At 36.8% G+C, this 21972-nt stretch overlaps 1 protein-coding gene across 1 annotated transcript; it reads right to left on the minus strand.

Moving 5' to 3' along the window:
* Positions 1–52: 52 nt before the first annotated feature.
* Positions 53–21072, minus strand: tfr1b (transferrin receptor 1b). The gene is made up of 19 exons (XM_020926004.2): positions 20954–21072; positions 17410–17453; positions 15077–15284; positions 14607–14796; positions 13443–13580; positions 12426–12510; positions 11585–11707; positions 11399–11491; positions 9815–9954; positions 9056–9225; positions 8660–8779; positions 8028–8113; positions 7451–7514; positions 7300–7367; positions 6824–6876; positions 6439–6529; positions 4375–4602; positions 3409–3558; positions 53–2157 (listed from the first exon to the last, which is right to left on the minus strand). The coding sequence occupies exons 2-19, from the start codon at positions 17440–17442 to the stop codon at positions 1945–1947; spliced, it is 2253 nt and encodes a 750-aa protein (XP_020781663.2). The 5' UTR covers positions 17443–17453; positions 20954–21072; the 3' UTR covers positions 53–1944.
* Positions 21073–21972: the final 900 nt, after the last annotated feature.

Below are 21972 nucleotides of genomic sequence, written 5' to 3' on the forward strand. Positions count from 1 at the left end.
GGAAAGAATAGCCAATAAATTACAATGATTTCACTTAATAAGAGCAAAAACATGAGAAGCAAAAGTGTTTATTACCGTTTTCAGCAGGATGTGAATAGAACATGAACATTTCAAGAAGATGTTGACAAATAAAATATGTTGACGAACAGGTGATTAAATTGCAGTTATAGGCAAACGCAAGTCACCTGTCTGTCTATAATGAACATGTAGTTAACAGCAACAAACCGGAATAAGTAAGCAAAGCAGTAGTGAGTAAAATGAAACTGGGGAAGGGGAGAATTTTGACCTATTTGAAGCCTATCAGCACAATGCAAGTTCATGTAGCAACTGAAGCAGGCAACTACAGTATCTTGACTACAGTGTATTGAAATCCAGTGTTTTGAGAATGGGTCGGTACAGAAAGGATGACCTATGACGCAAGCTTTGCACAAGTAACAAAAAGAAAAGAAAGCAGATATTTTTGAAGTCTAAGGTTTGTTCAGTGAAGCAAGATTTGAGGTACATGTCAGGCTATTTCAGTTCAGAATTATTAAAAAGTTATTTGAACGTTGCGGCACGACTTCTTATAGTAGCAAAAATTGAAATAATGAAATCTTGCTTCAAAGATTATACTCTTAGACAACTATTATGCAATGACACACACAGCTTGAATCAAAACAAAGCCAAAAAAATAAATATATCAAGTATAAAACCCTGGGGAAACACTGTCCCCGAAAAGTTGTTCCACCCTTCAGTGAAATATGAGAGGCACTGCTCCCGATAAATACACAATTTTACATTCACACACAACAAAAATAAAAAACACACACAAACACTGGTAGACAAAAACTACCATCACTGCATTGCATTATGGGAGACACTGCCCCCGATAATGGTTCAAGTATGGAAGGCACTGCTCCCGATTACTTTAACTGCTCCAAAAAAACTGTGCAACAAAAATGGTTGTCATGTTAACCAACCAATCTGTGGATTCTGGAGTGCCGTAAAGGGAGATTTGGTAACGCATGGTAACATTTAGATCACGTTTTAGCCATTTTTCGCATCATAAATATTAAATACATTCATGTTAAATATTGTTAAATTTTTTTTGTGTTGTTTTTCACAATAGTTTTAGCTTGTCAAGTGCTTTTTTTTTTATAATAACCGTTTTAAAATATTTATTACAGGCAGACATTAACAATTATTTGGCTTTTTGGTACCATGTTGCGTAGTCTGTTGCGTAAGTTCGAATTTGTTTGTATCTGCCATTTAATCATATTGAAATTCAACACAATATTAATCCATCCTTTCAGCCAACACAGCCCGTTGTTATGGCGTTTGTAGCAGATGCTGCTGTAGAATGAGACAGTATAACCGTCATAATTATGGAAGGCACTGCTTCCGATAATGTCAAAAAAGACAAATCTTTATAGTGAACACTGCCACTGATAAAGCAACTTAAATATAAAGGACCTCAGTGCGTGGATGCCAAGAGTTCACCCGCAAAAGCTTTGACTAGACTTTCATTTATTCTTATCATTTAAACTATAAAATTGAGTTTTGTTTTGTAGTTTAAAGATTTTGTGATTCTGGTGGATGGTCCATCACCTACTTCTCTCCATATTCTTGTTTGCCTGAATGTCCCACGATATTATTTTTGGCCTGGCTGCTTGTTTCTAGAGAGATAAACAAGTTATAGGTCAGATCTGTGAAGAGGTGACCATGTTTTTCATTGCTCAAAAACACCTGTAGTTGAACAAATGCAAGACTGATGAAGATAAATGCCATACTGTGGGACTTTCCAGGGGCAGCTTTAACAACTAAATGGAGCCAAGCAGGTGCCAGACACTCCACCAGAAAAGTCACAGAGCGCGTCTTTATTCCTTGTAATCTTTCAAGTTATTTGCTGTGTGCTTAAGTGCTTGTAAGCTCATAGTAGTTCACTCTTACACCCAAACACTCACATTAGATTTCATTGTCAATCTCCCACAGATCTCCCACCATAGCGTTTGCACAACTCTGTATGTTCCAGGTGGCCAGCGCGAGCTCAGTGTGCAGCTGGTTCATGTCCGTCATCTCAGCGATAGCAGCCAGCGTGTGAGGGCCCTTTCCGAACAGCAGGTGGCGGAAGGGGGTTTCAAGAGGGGAGACGTAGGGGGAGAGGAGGGAGTGTTCGATCTGTATTGGAAAAAGAGACAGTTGTAACTATCACAGTGTTAACCATCCCAAAGAGCAGATGTTTGTTATATTTTTCTGCACTAAATAGTGAAGTGAAACAAGAAGTGACATTGATATTCAGCTATATTGTAACTCATTTAAGATCGAGCAAAAAAAAAAAAAAAGAAACCTTATAAGTAAAACAAATGTAATACAGTGAGAATATTTCTTTTAAAAATGTAAAATAAAGGGTGAAGGTTCCGGCACATGTTTGTCTCCATGAAAATTATTGATTTGATATGTTTTAGCATTTGTGGCAATCTTATCAAAGTTTATTACATTTTTACTGAGTGAGATTTCCTGCCCTCACATCTAACCTGAAACTTGGTCTGGTGGTTTCTCTCCATGGACAGTTTAATGTCATACTGTGGAACATTCTAGACAAAGCAATAACATCTGGTAGACCCTCTACTCCTAGTTACAGTACACATTGCACTTTAAAAGGGCCTATATTATGCCATTTTCTGAACTATGTTATAATGTTAGTACCTCATCAAAAACAGACCCAGAGATGTGTATTGTTTCATTCATATGTTTAAAAACACACATCCTGCATATTTAGGCTGAATTCTTCTCTCAGAAAACACTTGGTTCCACGTTGTGATGTCATGGGGTAAAAAAGGTGAAGTGTATCTGTTAACTTGAAAACCACTTCATGACATCACAAGGTGGAACAGTGCATTTTGAGATTCGGAAATATCTATAGTAAAAACGTAGGATTAGTCAAACGTGTGAATTAAACAAAACAACTCCAGCTGTGTTTCTGAGGAGGTAGTAACTAGGGGTGTGCAAAAATATTGAAATATCGATATCGTTTTGTTTAATTTGATGATACATATTGCCAAAAGTAATTTTTAGTATATTTTACTAAATTACTTTTTCACTGTTTTGATGAGTAAAATGGGTGCTTTTCATATTAACTTTGCACAAACTTAGCGAACTTTTAGTATCACAGCCATGAGTTTGCCTTTTTTCACTGAACTGTATCGAATCGATTTGAAATATATCGAATCATATTGAATTGAAAGTGCACTGTATCGAAAAACGTATCTTATTGAGGTCTATGTACCGAGCTATGTATCGTATCGACAATTTCTTAATGATACCCAGCCCTAGTAATATAAAAAATGTCTTAAAAGCTCACTAATATAGGACCTTTAAGACACCATATAATAATAATAATAATATTATGAGATGTGTGTAGAGTCTGACCCTCATGATCCTGTCGTTGAGCAGTCTGCAGGCCTCGGCGTCGCTCAGGTCGGTGTTTCTGATGTCTTTGTCGAGGGCGTCGGCCGCGCGCTGGAATGAAGACTGAGCTCGAAACAGCCATTTAGTGCTCACATCCTGCAGCTGCCCAGACTACAGGAAAAACGGATTCACAAAGTATATTAGTGAAAGTCAATGCTTGATAATGCATCGTTTGGAATAATGCAAGCGATGCATTATTCCGAGCATTTCATGTTTAACTGATTACAGATATTGAACAGACAACTGCACCGATAAAGCTTTTTCAGTTCTGATATCAAAGCTATAGTTTCAGAATCATCTGCACATCCCTGATATTAACAGATACCAGTGCAGATTGAAAAAACTAAAATACAGTAAGACAAAACTGATCCAAATGTGTTATGTAGCTGTTATTTATCTCCCAAGAAACTACAGAACTTGTATAAATAAAAGCTCAAACATATCTGGGTGAGTTATAACCAGTAAATGGTTACAGTACATAGATTCATACGCAACCAGGATATCAGCTGAACTGATATTTGGAAGTCGATATCCGATCCAGCAAAATTTTTCAGTATCGCCACTGATATTTAATACCAGTATCAGTATCGGTGAATCACTACAGACTATTTTCTGATCTATGTTACAATATTTCCTCATCACAAACATACCTGGAGTTGTTTTGTTTCATTCAGATATGTTTAAACCACACAGCTTCACTAAAAATAAAAGTAAAAGGTAACTTAACTTGAAAACTACCGCTTCATGATATCACTAGGTGGAACTGTGCATTTTGATGAGATGTAGACAGACTAACTCAAACATGTGTGAATGAAACAAAACACATTTCCCGGTATGTTTTTGAGGAGCTAAGAAGATTATAAACATGCCTTAAAGCTCACAAGAGTCCATTTAGTGTAATACAGGACTTTTAAAACTAAGTCTAACCTTGACAACTTCAGATACGTGATTGTTGACTTGGTACACTTTTCTGTTGAGGAGTCTCTTGTAGCCGGTGACTTCAAAGGGGAGCAGGTGACTGTGAACCAGCCTGAGGGCCATGTGACCGGCGAGCTGCGCAGCTAGAGCAACAACGGAGGAGGTCTTATGGGACGTCCCGTAGTCCAGGTGATCCTTGCTATCCAGAAGTGTATTGTAGTACTCGTACTCATCAGTCTGCAAGCATAGGAAAGATTTGTTTAAAAGATGCATTGTGTAACTTTTCTGGAGAAGGTTCCGCTACCTGCCATATTTTTTGAGACTAAGTTGCACTTTTTTCATGGTTTGGGTGGTTCTGCAACTTATATATTGAAATTTTCAGACCGACAGCTGCGAGAGGACACTTTAGACTTGTGCACCATCTGCTACTCCTATTACTCCAGTACCACTGTCACTCCGTCCTCTACTGCACATGTCTCCTGCAGAAAGGGCCTCTGTCCTGCTGTATGTAGTGAAACATTCAGCCGAGAATGGTAATCGAGCAGCAGAAAGAAAGTTTGGAGTGAGTAAGAAACTTGTCAGGGACTGGCGAAAGGCGAAGATGGAGAACACAGCTTCACAGTAATCGGAAGAGTGCACCATGCAAAGTCTGGACTTCAGTGACAAAAGAAACCATCCTGTCAGGGTTCAGAAAGGCCGGAATAATTCTGACTGGAACTGATGCTGAGACTGATGAGAGCTATGCAGAAGAGTAAGTGGCGCTCTGTTTACCTCGCGCTCGCAGAGTTGCTAAGAAGTGACACAGAGGATGAAGAATTCAATGGATTTAGTGATTTGGAGTGAGATGTTTGTGCTATAGTTTTCTGAAGAACTGTTCATATGTGACGTTAAAAGCCAGTTCTCCTCTGTTCTATTGTTATTACTATAACTTGCCTTTCAAGATGAAATGGCGCTTCCTGATATAAAATAAATTTAATAAATTTCCCCCAAAAAATGCAAATTGTGTTTTTTTTCTTCTTCATTATGCATTTTTTGGAAGGTGTGACCTATAGTCTGAAAAATATGGTAATTGTCTTCATAAAGATGTCATTTTCTTTGCCTGGACTGTTCCATGGTATGACAATAAACATAAATCTAGCATTTATTCATATACAGATGTTTCTATCAGTCAAAAATACAATGATTCTTTCTGTGAATAGGGGCGACTCTCCACAGATCTGAACTGTAATGTAATGTAGTGTTGTAACCTGCTTGTTTTCCTCATGGTAGATGGGTCTAATCTATACTGTGGAACATTCCAGACAAAACAGTCACATTTCCTTGGAGACAAGCTGGTGGCAGACTCTCCACTAGTAATATTACGCAATGCACCTTTAAGCAGAGGCAGGAGATATATCGAAAACATTGATAATATCATAATTATTGTCTTGGAGATATGCAGTTGTAATTGGTTCTGGTGGAGGGTTTGTCATTTGCTCGTCTCCAGGGAGAGTTTATTGCCTGAAACGTTTCACCATATGGCAAGCTTTTTTTTGGTCCCAAGCTGTACTTCCTGGTTGGAAATCCTGACATCCAGCTAGGAAATTTCATTCAACTGTTACCTAGCAACCATGATGTACACTGGGCCAAAACTTCTGTAATGTACACGGAGATTAATATTTGACAAAAAAAAATGTAAGAAAACACCTTTATCTTGTTGAAATCAGGTTTAACCTATCAGGAAAACGTGTTTCTTTTGTGTGAAAACTTTGACAAAATTCTCCCTAGTGCGATGTCTTAAATATGGAACCCTTTAAAACAAAAAACTCAAACAACTTTCTGTAATTTAACATACTTTTCTTCACAAACTGCTTCTTGACTGGCATACAACTGTTTATATTTAGGTATTATCCCACTAAATTAGGTTAATTCTGAATTCTGATTATGAATTCTTACTACAGCACCCAGGGATTTTTTGATTCAAGAGATCCAGCTCAAGTCTTCTCTGTTAGCCTTATTTGAACTTTTGAGTTTGTGGTTTCAAAAGGCAGGAACAAAAGACGGATGCATTCATGGGTGCAGGTTCTTACTTACAGGCTGAGAGGTGAATTGGAAGGAGATTGAGGGGATTCCAGAGGAGGCCAGGAAAGGATAAGCTGGGTCGTCCATGGACATGGGGTGCATCCTGTTGACAATATTATGAAGTTAGAATACAATTTTACAGATTAAAAAGGACCCATATTACACTATTTTCTGATCTGTTATCCTATTGTTTCCTCATCACAAACAAACCAGAAGTTGTGTTTTGTGAATGAAACAAAATACAACTCCAGGTATGTTTTTCAGGAGGTAGCAGCGTTCAAACATGGCTTAAAGCTCCCAAGAGTAAATTCTGCCAAATATAGGACCTTCAAAAAAAAAAAAAAAAAAAAAAAAAATCACAACTTTAGGTAATCTGTGTATGATTTAATTGACTTACAGGTTGGTAGACTTCATATCGTGCACAGATTTTTCACCAGTGGGACTCTTCACCTGTGTCAAAATAGAGACAACACACTCAGTTTTATATGAAATTACAAGATGAAATGTGCAGCAATTTAAAAAGTTCAGTGTTTTCAATTAACAGAGATGACTATGGTGGCCCCCCATGGTCTAATTTTCACCCTATAGTCTGAAAACCATCTTAGCAAAAAAAATCTAATATGATAACACTGTAAGCATGAAGTTTAAACAAATAGAAGTAAATATTTTTAATCAGTAATCATTGTTTTTTTTTTTGTTTAGTAAAGGCAATGAGGTTAGGCTGCTTTATTTGTACCCATAGATAAATTTGTTTTGTAGTTTGAGAGGCTGGTCTCACTTTTCACATTTCATTCATTTATAGACGTATAACATGCTTGCTTGTACCACCATAGTCTGAGTATAAACCTGTGGAAAACACTTAAAGGCTGTTACCGATTTCATGGCACTGTCGAGAATATTTTGGAGAAGAGGACTGGCTGAGGCACGAAAGCTCCCAATACCTAAAAAAAATACATAGTTTCATGTAAAATTCACAAACTATCAAATTTACTTGGACAAATGTAATAATAGTGTGGGTGTTTACCTTGGACAATCCCATCCAAACTAATGTAGGTTAAGACACTTTTGTCAAGTGAAGAGGTGTAAGCCTGAAACAAGACAGTAAAGATGTTTGAGATTTTAAACACTTAACTGTACTCCTAATAAAAAACAAACCTTTCAAAAAGGTCCTATATATGAAAACTACCTCTAACCATGTTATCATGTTGTTATCTCATCAAAAACTTACCTGGAGTTGTGTTTCGTTTCATTCACACATGTTTGAGTAGCTCACAATTCTCTGTTCCACCTTGTGAGGTCATGTACCAGTAGTTTAAGTTAACAGAACCTTTTATGTTTGGTTAATTATTTCAGCCCTGGAACTGACAACCAAACAAAAGTTTTGTAGTGAAGGTGTGTTGGAGTTTAAAAACACAGTTGAGCAATTCCTGTATTACCACATGACATCACAAGGTGAAACAAAATGTTTCCCTTTTGAGAGAAGAACTCGTGTGCGAGCGAAACAAAACACAATTCCAGGTTCTTTGTGACGTGGAAACCACATTATAACAGCACAAGTACAAGTACAATATGGGCCCTTTAAATAAATAAAGCAATCCTACCTCAAGCCACTCAGTAGCACCAACACTGCCATACTCCCCAGCGCTCCAGCTAGCGAATACAATGCTTCTTCTAGGTCTAAATTCATCTGAAAAAAAAACCAAAAACATTTTTTATTGAATTTTTACCAAACAAGTTTACAGTTCACATTTTAAACATTTCCAGGAGCATGTACAAAAATAACAAGGCTGGCTCACGCAATAATCAATAATAAATATTTGAACAGTACAAAGTATTAATTTTACAGAATTTAATAGTTTGTTATAAATATAAAAAATTGTATTAAAAAAGGCCCTGTACCCTGTAGATACATTGTCTAAGCAAGCAGCTCTCAAGGTCAAAACAAGTACCTTAGCGCACTAGTTCTTATCTTTCCTGTTACAAAGTAAGTGGGAGTAACTCGAACCACTGAAAACCACTTAAAAACATGAAAAACAGAATTATGTCATTTTAAAACAGTAAAAATCAGGTACAGGTCCTTTAATCCCACTTTAGTTATAGTTAGTTTAGTTTTGCTCTTGATTTAGCCTTCCTACATTAGTTTTTCTTTGCCACATGTTTCACGAGCAAATTACGGCATACATTTTGTAATAATGAAAACATTGCAAAGTTTCACTTTATAATAAGTTGTTACCTTTCTCCACCATGTCTCGTATAGCCTTGGCGAGCTCGATCAGTGTGGCGGTCCCTACGGTGGCACGGGCGTATCCTGGACCCCAGGCATCCCTCTGTGCTCCCAGGACCACATAACGATCTGTGGATTCATACGCAAATATAACACAGTGAATACAAAATAAAAACAATGTAAAGTCCCAACAATATTCAGTCAAAAAATTACTTAAAAGCACCCATATTATGCTATTTTCTGATGTAAGATATCATGTTTCCTCATCACAAACATACACCGAGTTGTGTTTTGTTTCATTCACACATGTTCAACACACAAACCCTGCAAACGCCTGAACTAAATGATCAGTTACTGAACTAAGAGTTATACCAGGAAATTTATAACACAGACTACTGGACCTACCAGGGTCAACGAAGCCTTTGATGACTCCAAAAACATTGTGGATTTCTTTGAAGACCAGAGCATTGTTCACTTCAACTGTGATGTTTTCAACTCCTCCCAGAGCGTAGGACAAAGTAGTGTCACCACCAACAAAACCAGTGTCTCCACCAGGGATGGGCCCACCAATCGATCTGAAATAGTAAAAAATGTATAGAATTCAGTGCCCTGACAAATTTTATTACTTATTTTTACAGAGCAATATCTTAAAAAAGAAGAAAATACATTGGAAATTAGGTATTAAAACCTCTCTCTATATCAATGCAAGTTCTAGTGTCGTCTTTTTTCATTTTTAACAGGTAGCTACTCACTTGAATGTAAATTAACGATACTGAAAAAAAAAATAAAACATTTTCCATTCCTAAGCAGTTTTGAATGGCCTTGACCTGTATTATAACTAGTACAATATGACAGCATTAGGCAAGGCAAGTTTATTTATACAGCACAATTCGTACACAAAGTAATTCAAAGTGCTTTGCAGAATAAAAAATACTACAAAATCATACTTATTTTGTGTTGAAAATTCCTTATTGATACAGTCACATCACACTGGGGGCATTCTACATGTGTGTCTAACGGGGGAATGGCATTGTATCGCTATGGCAACTCCTAAACATGCCACCATTGGAGACACATGTAAAACACACCCAGAGTAATGTCACTGCAAAACATCAATGGATATGCAGGTAAAACAGGCACAGGAGAAACCATCATTTAACTCACTGTAAAATGGTTTTAGCCATTTGGGAGTTGATGGACTGAGCTGGAATATTGGGAAGACCGGCAGATTTAGTGGGAGGAAACTGTGTGTGGTTGAATGAAGGAAAACCAGGAGTGTAGGGATCCCCCGAACCCAAATGCACCTGAAGAGAAGAGAAACAGATAAATTAAATGTTATATTTATGTTATCTAGTTATTTAAAGCACCCAGTTTACAGTGTATTTTGATCTATGTTATAATGTTGTTTCCTCATCACAAACATGTATGGAGTTGTGTTTCGTTTCATTCACATATTATTTTAAACACTTTCACTAGAATCTGCTGGATGATTTCAGTCCTGGAATTGCCAATCTCTACTGAACTAAAGGCAAAAGGAGCTGCTAACTGCAAAACTACCCCTGCATTACATCACAAGGTGGAACAGAGCATTTCGAGCTTTGGGGATTTAGACAGACCAGTAATAAAGAATTACTCAAACATGTGTGAATGAAACAAAACACAACTATGGGTATGTTTTTGAGGAAGTAACAACACTATAACATGGCTTAAAGCTCACAAGAATCTTAAATGATTCAGGGATGTTTGAGTAATTCTGTGGTATAAAACATAAAACGAATTTTCTTCTTTTTTCTTGCGCATGTTTTTTCTGTGATAAAATTCAGATTACATATTTTTTGCACATCTTTTCAGTCAGTGAAATTAATTGATGAACAAGTGATTTTGGTCAGATTATTTACCGTATTTTCCGCACTATTAGACGCGCTTCTTAAGCCTCTAACATCATCAAAAAACGACCGCGCTCCCCACAATCCAGAGCGCCCTATACATGAATCCACTCGGGTGTCCCAGCACGACTTCAGTAAACTACAAAGCCGCACCACCCACAGCGCACGCAAACACGCAAGGAGCAGACAGCGACCGAGCAGCGAAAAAACACCCACAGCCACACTCATCACTCCACGCCGACGAGAAATGGAACGGAGGAACGAACCGAAAAAAGCGAGTGCAATGTGCCTTTCTGAGCCACAACTGAGTCACTGCGAAAACGCCAACAATCCAGCGGTCCCACACAGCATCCTCCCTACACGCCACAACTGAACAAAGCCCAGAGTCACCGTGAACGTGCCAAACAAAGTCCGACTGACCCATCCAACTGTTGTTTCATTTGAAGTCCGGTGCGGTTTATTTGTGAAAAAAGTTTGAAAATAGACTATTTAATGACGTTTTATAATCCAGAGCGCCTAATAGCCCGGAAAATATGGTACCTATAACAAATACGTATGCATATGAATAGTAGCAATGTACCAGGGGGGTTTGTGAGAGCTAAAAACTAGTGTAGAGGTTTGAATGCCACTTCCTCTTTTCCTGGTTTGAAAAAGGAAGTGACACACAGTACATTAACAGCTCTTTTTACATGCACATGCACTAAATCCAAGCAAATATGAGCTGGAATATAATTGTATTTTTAGTACAGTATTCTGAATTTCTTGTTTCTTTTATTTTAATGTAAATAATTCTCCTGGACTGAATGTTATAAGATGAACACATGTCAGTACAGAGAATTTAAGAGGCAGTATGAAAACTTACATGTCCATAGATTTCAGTAGAGGCATACTTGTAGTCCTGGCTGTCTGGATAGATAAGAACAGCTACTGCACCTCTTTCTTCAGCATTTGCCACCTTAAAAAATAAATAAAAATATGTTTAAAAAAAAAATAAAATAATTACAAAACTTACCTGAATTTAGATATAGAATAGATTATATATGAATACCTTTTGAGCAAAGCTGATGTTCCCACTTCTAACTATGAGCACACTATTTTTGACATCGATTTTGTTTTTTGACAAAACTGCAAAATCTTCAGGACGTCCATAGTTGGCATAGACCAGCTTCCCCTGTTCACATAAAAAGTAGAATTATTTCAACAGATACAAAACAAAACAAAAACTAGTGTTTCAGAAAAAGACTAAATGACAATGTTAAAGTAGTATTATAAATAGGCTTTTTGTGTTTCTAAAATTAGCTGATTAATCTAAGAATAAGCAGCCCTAAATATCCCAATAAGGTTTTCTAAGGCAGGTCTGCATCACGTTGTTTCCTCATCAAAAACATACCTGGAGTTGTGTTTTGTTTCATTCACACATATCTAAAACACAAAATCCTGCATATTTAAGTTGAGTTCTTCTATCAAAATGAAAGAAAAACTGTTCCTGAGCCTGCAAATACTCTACTGAAGGTAAAAGGAGCTGTTAACTTGAAAACTACCTCTACTTGACATCACAAAGTGGAGCAGGGCATTTTGAGCTTTGAAATTATAGACAGACTAATAATAAAAGGATTACTCAAACATGTGTGAATGAAACAAAACACAACTCCAGATAGGTTTCTGACAAGGTAATAACGTTCTAACATGGCTTAAACCTCACAAGAAACCATTCTGTGCAATATAGGACCTTTAAATCACATTTTTATTTATTTCTGGTGGACTGCAAGACTGCAACAAAAAAAAAAAAAAAAAAAGAGGACTTCAGTTTCGTCAGTCTTTCCCAGTCCTAGAAGTGTATTCAGAACCCTAATTCTCAGGCCAAGATCAAGTGAATAGTATAGAGTTACCTGAGCCGATCCATTGCCGCTGTAAGCCAGAAATCCCCCTGGTCTGAAGTTATTTGATCCGAAAATGACCCGGTTTGGTTTATCCCTGCAGAGACGGAAATGCAAACTATGGATTATTCCCACACTAAGTCAATGTGCATGTAAAAAGAGCTGTTAATGTACTAAACAGATAGAAGTGGCTAATGGAGCTGCCAGTTCTTGAAATCCATTTAGAATTGTAGCAAGTAAGGATCGTACAAGATCTCATGCCACGAGATGTTGCAAGATAATTTTGTCACAAGTTTGTGCACACACGAGACAAACTATCTTGTGAGATGTTTTTGTCCAAGTGTTTATATTCGAATTAGACAAAAAAAGGTCACGTATTGGTGAGTTACAACTTTCGTAGTTCCAAAAAGCAGTATTAGAATGGAAAGAAAATGATTAAAATCAAATAAATAAAACATTTTGAAACAGAATTGCAAAATGTATACTATATATTAGGAATAATGTTAAAAATCATCATGTTTAACACACAAATCCTGCATGTTTAGGCTGATTTCTTCTCTCTAACAGAAAGTACTATGTTCCTCCTTGTGATGTCATGTGGTAATATTACAGGATATTGCTTTGTATTTTTAAAGTTTTAGTTTCAGCCCTGGAACTTCCAGTTTCTACTGAACAAAAGGTTAAAAGTAGCTGTTAACTTGAAAACTACCACTAGTAGTACATGACATCACAAGATGGAACAGAGCATTTTGAGCTTTGAAGATGTAGACTGACTAATAAACCAACTCAAAAACAAAAAAACTCCAGGTATGGCTTAAAGCTCCCAAGAGATCATTTCCATAATATAGGACCTTTAGCTGCAATTTTGTTGTCTTGTAATTGTGAATCTAAAAAATAAAATTATTTGCACTTGAATTAAAGAAAACAAGTCTAATTCTGATTTATGTGACTTGCCATTATATCTAAATTCTCCAAAAAGCATTCATGTAAGAGTGTGTTTGCATCCTTGTGTTCATATTTTGTATTTACTTGTCTGGAGTCTGCAGTCGAACGTGGTGGGTGTCAGTCCAGGGATCCATCTCGAGCTCCTTGAATTTTTGCACAATTTTGTTTCCCAGACGAGTGTCGCCATCGCTGCCTGCTGTACGCAAGGGCACGTCAAATTCCCTGCAAAGAATAAGAATAATTTAACTTTTCTGGTGGAGGGTCCATCAAATGCTTTTCTCCATGGGGACGTTATTACTTTGTCTGGAGTGTTTCACAGTATGGCATTAAACCTTTCTATCTTCATGGAGACCAAAACCAGACCAACCTACAGGTCAGATCTGTGGAGAGCAAATCCCGCTTACAGTCACAATGCCTGTTTTTCTAGGTGTTTTTGAGCTATAAAACCTGTAATTCAATAAATGTAAAAGTAGATCTGTTTAATGTCATACTGCTGAAGGACCCCCAACCAAAGTTACATAGTGCACCTTTAAATGAGTATAAAATAATGAAGGTTGTAGCAGGTACAAAAAAACGGAATACGATTTTGAGTCTACAATAAGAAGTGCACCTCATAAGTACAGTTTTATTGGGAAAATAATAAATGTAACACTGGGTAACTTTTCTGATCCACCAGCTGCTTGTATCCATGTATTTTTTTTTTTAATCTCTTTTAAATCAGTTACAGGTGTTTTCGTTGCTGCTTTCTTACTCTCAGATTGATGCACCAATCCAGCTTTTTCAGTTCTGATACCGATTCCATAGCTTTAAATATTTGCAGATATTAACTAATACCAGATTAGGGATTAAAATGGCATTTTTTTCCTCAAAACACTGTTATTACAAAATGTATTTATGTATGTGTTATGTATCCTGCAAGTAACTGAGGAGCTTTATATGAATTAATGTTCAAACATGAGCGTCCTGGGGCTACATCAGTCAGTAAAGAGTCCAACTTGACCGACGACTATTGACTGAACTCATACAACAGATACCAGAAACCGCATTTTTTTTCCTGGATCGGCACCGATATTCAATACTAGTATCAGTATCAGTGCATACTACCTAACTCATACTTGACCAGTATCTTGGCTAGAGGAACTACTTGTTATACTACACTAGGGCTGTTTGGTCTGACTTATACAATTGCAGACAGGAGTGATGATTTTATTTATTTTTTTAACTTGCAGCATAAATATGTCCAAGTACCTCAGGGTTTGGTCAAAGGCCGTGCTGGTGAGTTTGGTCTCCAGGAGGTCTGTGATGTCAGTCCAGGTCAGATGGGACTGTGGTTCATGAGGCAGAAGGGTCGAGGTCGTCTTCGTCAATACAACAACTTCAGACTCACACTTTGGCGCTGCTTTGGTTTTACCGTGGATCAGGAAGGCCAACATGTAACCTGTAAGGACAACAACAAAAAACTGCTCAAAACTGGCAAAAAATAATGAGTTTTACAGCTCCTTGTATAATTTAATAAAAGGTATACAGAAGTCTCCAAAAGCTGAAAATGCTCTGCTCTGATTGTTTTCTGTTTGAGAGAAAAACTCAGCCTAAATATGTGGGGATTGTGTTTTAAACATGTGTGAATAAGACAAAACACAACTCCAGACACATTTGTGATGAGGAAACATTATAACAGAGATCAGAAAATGGAGTAATACGGCCGCTTTAAGCCTTACCAATGAGAAAGATGACTAGAGTGGCTAAGAGCAGGAAGCAGAGGCTCTTCTTGGTCTCTCTCCGTGGCGCTGGTCTAAACGTTGGAGACCCCCCGACTCCCCCCTCTGCGTCTCCGTCTATCCCATCTTCCGAGATCTTCATCTGGACCCTCCTCTCTCCATCCTGCTCCGTCTGTAGTGTGAACCGACTGTACCGCTCACTGCTCATCTGAATACAAGGACACAAAAGGAGAAACACTGAGAAACTGGGTTTACATCTAATTTTGGTTTGTATTGTGATTTTAATGTCTATCTTATTTTGTAAAGTACTTTGTGTACAAATTGTGCTATACAAATAAACAATTCCATAGCCATTTTCTGTCAAATATTCTGTCAAATATCTAACACACCATTCTTGACTCTTTCTAGTTTTAAAGTTGCATTGTGCAACTTTTCTTGTAGAGGGTCCACTAGGGTTGGGCGGTATCCATATTTTGATATTGTTAAACAGTCTCAGGATTTTAATCGGGGTATACAGTTTTACCGTATTACCAACATGTTTTAGTACGACTTTGATAAGCTATGAAACCGCACCTCTGTACGGTCTATGTGTATGACCTGCAGATTTATTTTCGAAGATTATAAATTATAATCTCCGAAAACTTTCACATGAACCATCTCCAACAAGATACAGACACAGAACAGACTCACCATCAGCTGCACATCCTCTGTCACAGAGAGAACACTCATATTCCACTGAGTCGTGTCCTTTAGTCTGACAGAAGCTGAACCGCATCAGCAGCACAAGAAGAGAGTTGTTTTTATTGGTGCTTATAGTTCATGCAAATTAGCCACATGTTTTTAAGTTTTGTTTCTGTAAAACGTAAATGGCAGAAGTACAAGTATTTTTCTGGTAACCAACTCGCTTGCGACCGGACTTGCTGTTAAAGAGCTTTTCAAATTTTGTATAGATGATTCTTTGTCTTATTTTATCAAAGAGTATTTCTCAAAGTGTATTTCTCACGGGAAAACCAACTTCTCATTAACTGTTATCTTCCCCAAGGACAGTCCTCCCTACGCACATCCCTCCCTTACACCTCAGCAGCTGGCACACACTGGCACACACACACACAGGCACAGACACACACACAGGCACAGACACACACACTGGCACAGGCACTGGCACAGACACACACACTGGCACAGACACACACACTGGCACAGACACACACACTGGCACAGACACACACACTGGCACAGACACACACACCTTTATTCTCTGTGTTTTTTACTGTGATAGAAAAATGTAACCGCCCATTTTTTCTTGTAACCTGTGTGATTCAATAAATACGTGACGTTGGTTCTTTGGCAGTTAAAAGCTGTAGCAGTGCCTCTGTCCCTCGCCGCGAGTAAAAACCCTGAATTCTGCCTTCTGAGTTTCTTTGTGTTAATATCTCTGTTATTTTCTGACACTTGCAATCTAGTCTTGGTCTTCCATATGAGCATCATGTGACAACAGAACGAAACTAATCGAATGTCATCTTCTCACGTAGTTAAAAGAAACATTATAGATACTATTAGTTTTAAATCGTGATAGCATTAAACTGAAAATACAACCACACATTAATTTGTGCTGAGCAAACAAATGTAGGTGTCAATAAATTACAATATTATATTAGGTTCTTATGCGCTGCAGATTTTTTTAATGACGGTAATGAAACTGATACTGTTGCTACTTTTTAATACCGCAGTAAACCGTAATACCGTATTACCGCCCAACCCTAAGGTCCGTCACCTGCTTGTCTCCATGGTAACACTTCTGCACATTTTAACCCACGTTTATTCATTATGGGTATTTCTATTGGTCAAATAATTTCTATAATTCCTTCTATGAATGGGGGTGACTCTCCACAGATCTGAAATGTAAAGTAGTGCCGTCACCTGCTTGTCGCCCTTCTGATGGATTTGGAACATAGTGGCGGACCCTCCGCTAGAAATGTTACGCAGTGCACCTTTAAAGATGCGCTTGAGGTCAGGTCACAAGACTTCATTTTCAGTAACAGAGAATCCCTGATACACTTTTACAGGCCCCTGCCCTCCCTCTGTAATTATGACAAATCAAATAAAATAGAATATGTTGCTTTCCCTTTCTAATACACTGAGATTTTATTCACAGTGCAAACAAATGTCCATGTTATCTTTGAATTTCTATTTAATAAAAAAAAAATTTGCAAATGGTCTTTAGAAATGATATTCACGTTGGTGAAAAAAACTTTGACATCATCAACTGAAATAAATAGATTCAAGAAATCCACTAATTTGTTACTACACAGCAAAAAATAAGAAATACTTACAAAATTGTTGAACAGATTCCGCACTCGATTCATCTCTGCACGATCTGTTAACAAAGCAAAACAACATAAAAATTATACTGTGAGTTACAAGCAAAAAGCGAAGGTACAGATTACGGGAAATGATGACAAATGTCCCAGATCTTGTATTTTGCTTCCTGAACAAATGCTTACTTAGCAGAATCGAATCCATCAAATCAAAATGTTGTTTATGCAACTGTTAGATTTCTGTTTAGTTTATTTTTTCAATCAAAAACTAGCCAACAAATAGTTTTTTCTTATTAAAATCAAGCTTAATTCATCTTTATTAGTTTTGTGATTTTGCTGCGTTCTGCAAAAACTCTTGAAAGATTACAGATCATAGATACTTCACATTTCTTAATTTCATAATTGTTTAAAATGTAGTATATAAGTACACCTTTCGCCCCATTTCTGGACACTGAAATTGTATAGATGTCCACGCAACTATAAATATTAAACCTTAATTATTAGTAACAGTTATAAGGAATGTTACAATAACCGAAATATCGTGATAGTCGTTAAAATAAGATCGAGAGCTGTCACAATATATTGAATTACAAGTTCCTTTGCTTAAATGCATGGTTTTATAGTAGCAACATCTAATAAACACAGAACCACATATCCCATGACTCATTTCAGTGCAGACAACATAAAAAAAATATGTTTATTGCCTTAGTTCTGGGGATTATGACAATCATTAGGGATGTAACTAACCAAATTTCTCTGTATGATATTTTCACGGTACAATATTTATACTAATTCTTTGTGGAGGCCAACAAAATTGTAAATATGCTACTTTTTCCTTTAAAAATGCCTTGACGAGACTTTGGTTCTGTCATAAACCAAAGAGTTAAGATTTAAAGTGCTTAATAAGTTATTTCATTGTGTAAATTGAACTGAAACAGAGCAAAGGATCATGGTCTATGTAGTTCTCTGTGTTTCTTTTAGCTACTCCTGCACCATAACAATGATTTTAAGCAAAGAGACTTGAGATTCAATATATAGTGATGGTCCGTGATATTATTAAGAGCCTTCTGATGATACAATATCATGGTATTTCAGCTATTGCTACATCCCCAATCATGATTCACAACAAAGTCTTATCAAAGTATTTTAGAAGCAGAAAGTATCCTTTCAAAAATTCTATTAGCCTCTTCAAAATACTGTAATAAAAATCGTAACAGGAGATTTGGATATTGTTACATCCCTAACAGTTATAAGCAGTTACTATATAAGCTGGAGCCTCATAACCCTATTTATCATTTGTTTTAATTAATACTGATACATGTATGAAAAACTTGAAAAAAATCCTAATCTAAAATAGTGTTACATTATATTGAAAACATGCATTTCTTTCTTACTACGAGCAGTTATGATTTGCAGCCTTCTAGCCCCTTTTCAATCGAGTTAAGTTATGCATTTAAATTAATACTGATAAATTTATGAAAAAAAAAAGAAAAACTTCAATCCAAAAGACTGGAATCTTGTCTTCTTCATTGTAAATATTAACTTCCTTGACCTTCACATTTGACCGACTCCAGCCTGGATCATATCTGCAAAACCAGAACGTCCGGCTTTGTTTTCCCATCACAAACAGATCCGCAGGCTTTTGTTCCCTTCAAAAGTAATCACCATATTAACTGTCACTACACAACAGATTTCTATGCAACCACAACCCACCTGAACACGCAAGTTTAGCAACACTTCATTACAAGAAGGAACTGGTAGTGACAGTTACAGCAGCGGTAATGCTTTTTTGAAGTTATACTTGAGAAATACTATTGTTAAACCAAGCCTCTTAACAGGAAACTTGTCTTACAAAAGTTCTTTAAGGTTAAATATTGCCACATGAGACTAGACACTAGACAATTATTGATGAAAAATGTCTTCGGTGGAGGGTAAAAGGAATATTTCAACTGTATAAATTAAGGCTGTGCAACTGATTTCGTGTGTCAAACTATTTCCAAACTCATATACTGCAATCGAGTTTATTTTGGGATATTTTTTATATAAATATAATATAATATATAAAGTATATATATATATATATTTTTTTTTAATATAGAGATAGTAGAACAGCTGAATATAAAGCTTATTTTGGATACATTTATGTTTTTCTATGCCTTATTTCATGTTCAAAGTATATTTTATTTATTTTATGTTTCAGACATTGCAAAACTGCTCTAGGGTACATATTTGTAGCCTATATTTATTTTCAATTTGAAAGTTTTGCGCAAATTACCAATAACATTTTTCTTTTCTTTTTTTTAAGAGAGAGAAATTCTGAATAAATGCATCGTGTAACTAAAAAAATAATCCTTTGAATAATCGTGATTTCAATATTGACCAAAATAATTGCGATGATTTGTTTCCATAACCGAGCAGCCCTAGTATAATTACAAAGCTACAAATTGCAGTAGGGAAAAAGGGACACACCTTAACCAAACAAATTACTGGGAAATAGTAACCATAAAATCTCAGGTGAACTTAATGTCTATATCCTGTCTTTAAAAATTGAAATACAGGTGTATATGTGATTTATAATGGCAAATACTGAGGTTGTTGGTGTTTTGACCAAGAATCCATTAATACTTAAATTGCTCTAGTAACCTGACATTGTAACCTAGTAATCTCTTATTGCTTTACCTAGAATGTTTCATAGTAAAATGTGTCAAGCAGATGGCACAACAAGCCCAAATTACAAGACAAGTGTGTGGAGGCAGCTCAGTAAGGAAACTTTTTTTCTAGTTATTTTAGTGAATTAAACACATGTAATGAATAACTGCAAGATCTATGTTTAATGTCATGTTGTGGAACATTTCAAGCAATGTAATCACTCTAATAATAAAAGGATTAAGTCATTTTGCAAGTTTAAAAAAATCTTTTTAGTTATAGCAAAGAAGTACAGCGTTTTTGTTTTTGTGGTTAAATGTGGTTTTCACCTCTGAGCATTGGCGGGAAACACATGAATGAGTCAGACATCTGGCAGGTGAGTAAAAACGTGCTCTGGATGATAAATGCCCCTTATTCAAAGATGGAGATTATCATTTTTGGCAGCATTAACACGGTAATCTTAGGTGTATAGCAAATCCTAATGACTTGAAAGTATAGCAGAAACAAATAGCCACACCTATGCAAAACATTTAATGAAAAATAGTCCTTCAATCCTTCACGCTTTATTTTAACGCCAGAGCCTCCGCAGCCTTCAGTTTGCGCTTATTCATTCACATTTATCGATTATCAATGCAGGAAACGAGGGATAGCCATGATTTCTCATTCAAGAACGCTCTGTACAATTACGAGGCGCCAAAAATTATTTAAAAAAAACAACCAACTTCTGCTTAAGATGACACAAAAGTCATTCATTCAGCCATGTGCGATGACACCACGTTGCTGACTTTTTCGCTAATCATTTGCGTAAGCTAGTTTATAACCCGGCGATGACATGTATACAAACGATTACAGATAGCACGTTTTTGATGCGGTATTTTTCGTGTAATATGATATATAAATGTCTTTTCCTCACCTTGAACCCCCCGCGTAGAGCCTGACCAGTTTTGTGACACGAGAATAATCTTCTCAGGTCGTGTCCTCTTACTTCCGCGTTGAGTTTTTACGTCAGTCACGCACGGACACGCCCATCTGGTCTCTTCTGCACGTATACAGCGCGCGCATGTTTCAATGAATGGGACGCTTTGAAGAGGTAAAACGACTCTAAAAAGCTCACTAAAATAAGCAAAACCGCCTAAAATAATTGTCTGTTGGGGTTTTGCAATAAATTACGTGTTTATGTCGCTGCAATTGTGCTTTGTGGAGTTTAAAATAAGAAAACATGGTCAAGAGATGATTTGAGATTGTATAAATTGATTTTCATAAGAAGTCTGAGGAATCTATGGAGCTGTAAGGCGACCAGACGTCCCTATCTACCCGGGACAGTCCCAGTTTTGAGTCATGTGTCCCCTGTCCCTGCAGATTCATACAAAACCATTGATTTGTCCTAGTTTTATAGAAGAAATGTCCCAGGTGTTTGGACCAATTTGATCCCCGGCAACAGAAGTGAGGGGGAATATATTGTACAGAAAAACCATGCTTGAAAATGACTGTAAGGCAAATAAATACAACAACACAAGTCTCTCAGATTATGACGCACAAGTGAGTCGAGAATAGACAATGTTGCACGTTCTTTTCACAGTTTTATATGTTTCAACCATCCCAACCTAGGTGTGACCCAGTTTTGAATTTTGAAAATCTGGTCACCCCTTATCTCCCAACAGTTAAGACAGGTATAAATTGACATTTGTTGAGGTAAAACACAGAAAAGCTGCTTAAAAATGACCAAAAAGCTAAGAAAATATGACTATACTGACTCATATTGGTGCATAACAATTTTCTTTACAAATGTCATAGCTGGTCACCCTAGCTATGATAAACATTTATACAGGAAACCAGATAAGAGATATGTTGAGAAGATAACGTTTCACAGAACTTCATCATGTACTGTAGCATTTATAGGGCCTATGGTGCAGTGCAAACAGGGTGTGACTT

Source organism: Boleophthalmus pectinirostris, unplaced genomic scaffold (assembly GCF_026225935.1).
Source record: "Boleophthalmus pectinirostris isolate CB_2022bp ecotype Guang Dong unplaced genomic scaffold, ASM2622593v1 HiC_scaffold_15, whole genome shotgun sequence".
NCBI classification, from domain to species: domain Eukaryota; kingdom Metazoa; phylum Chordata; class Actinopteri; order Gobiiformes; family Gobiidae; genus Boleophthalmus; species Boleophthalmus pectinirostris.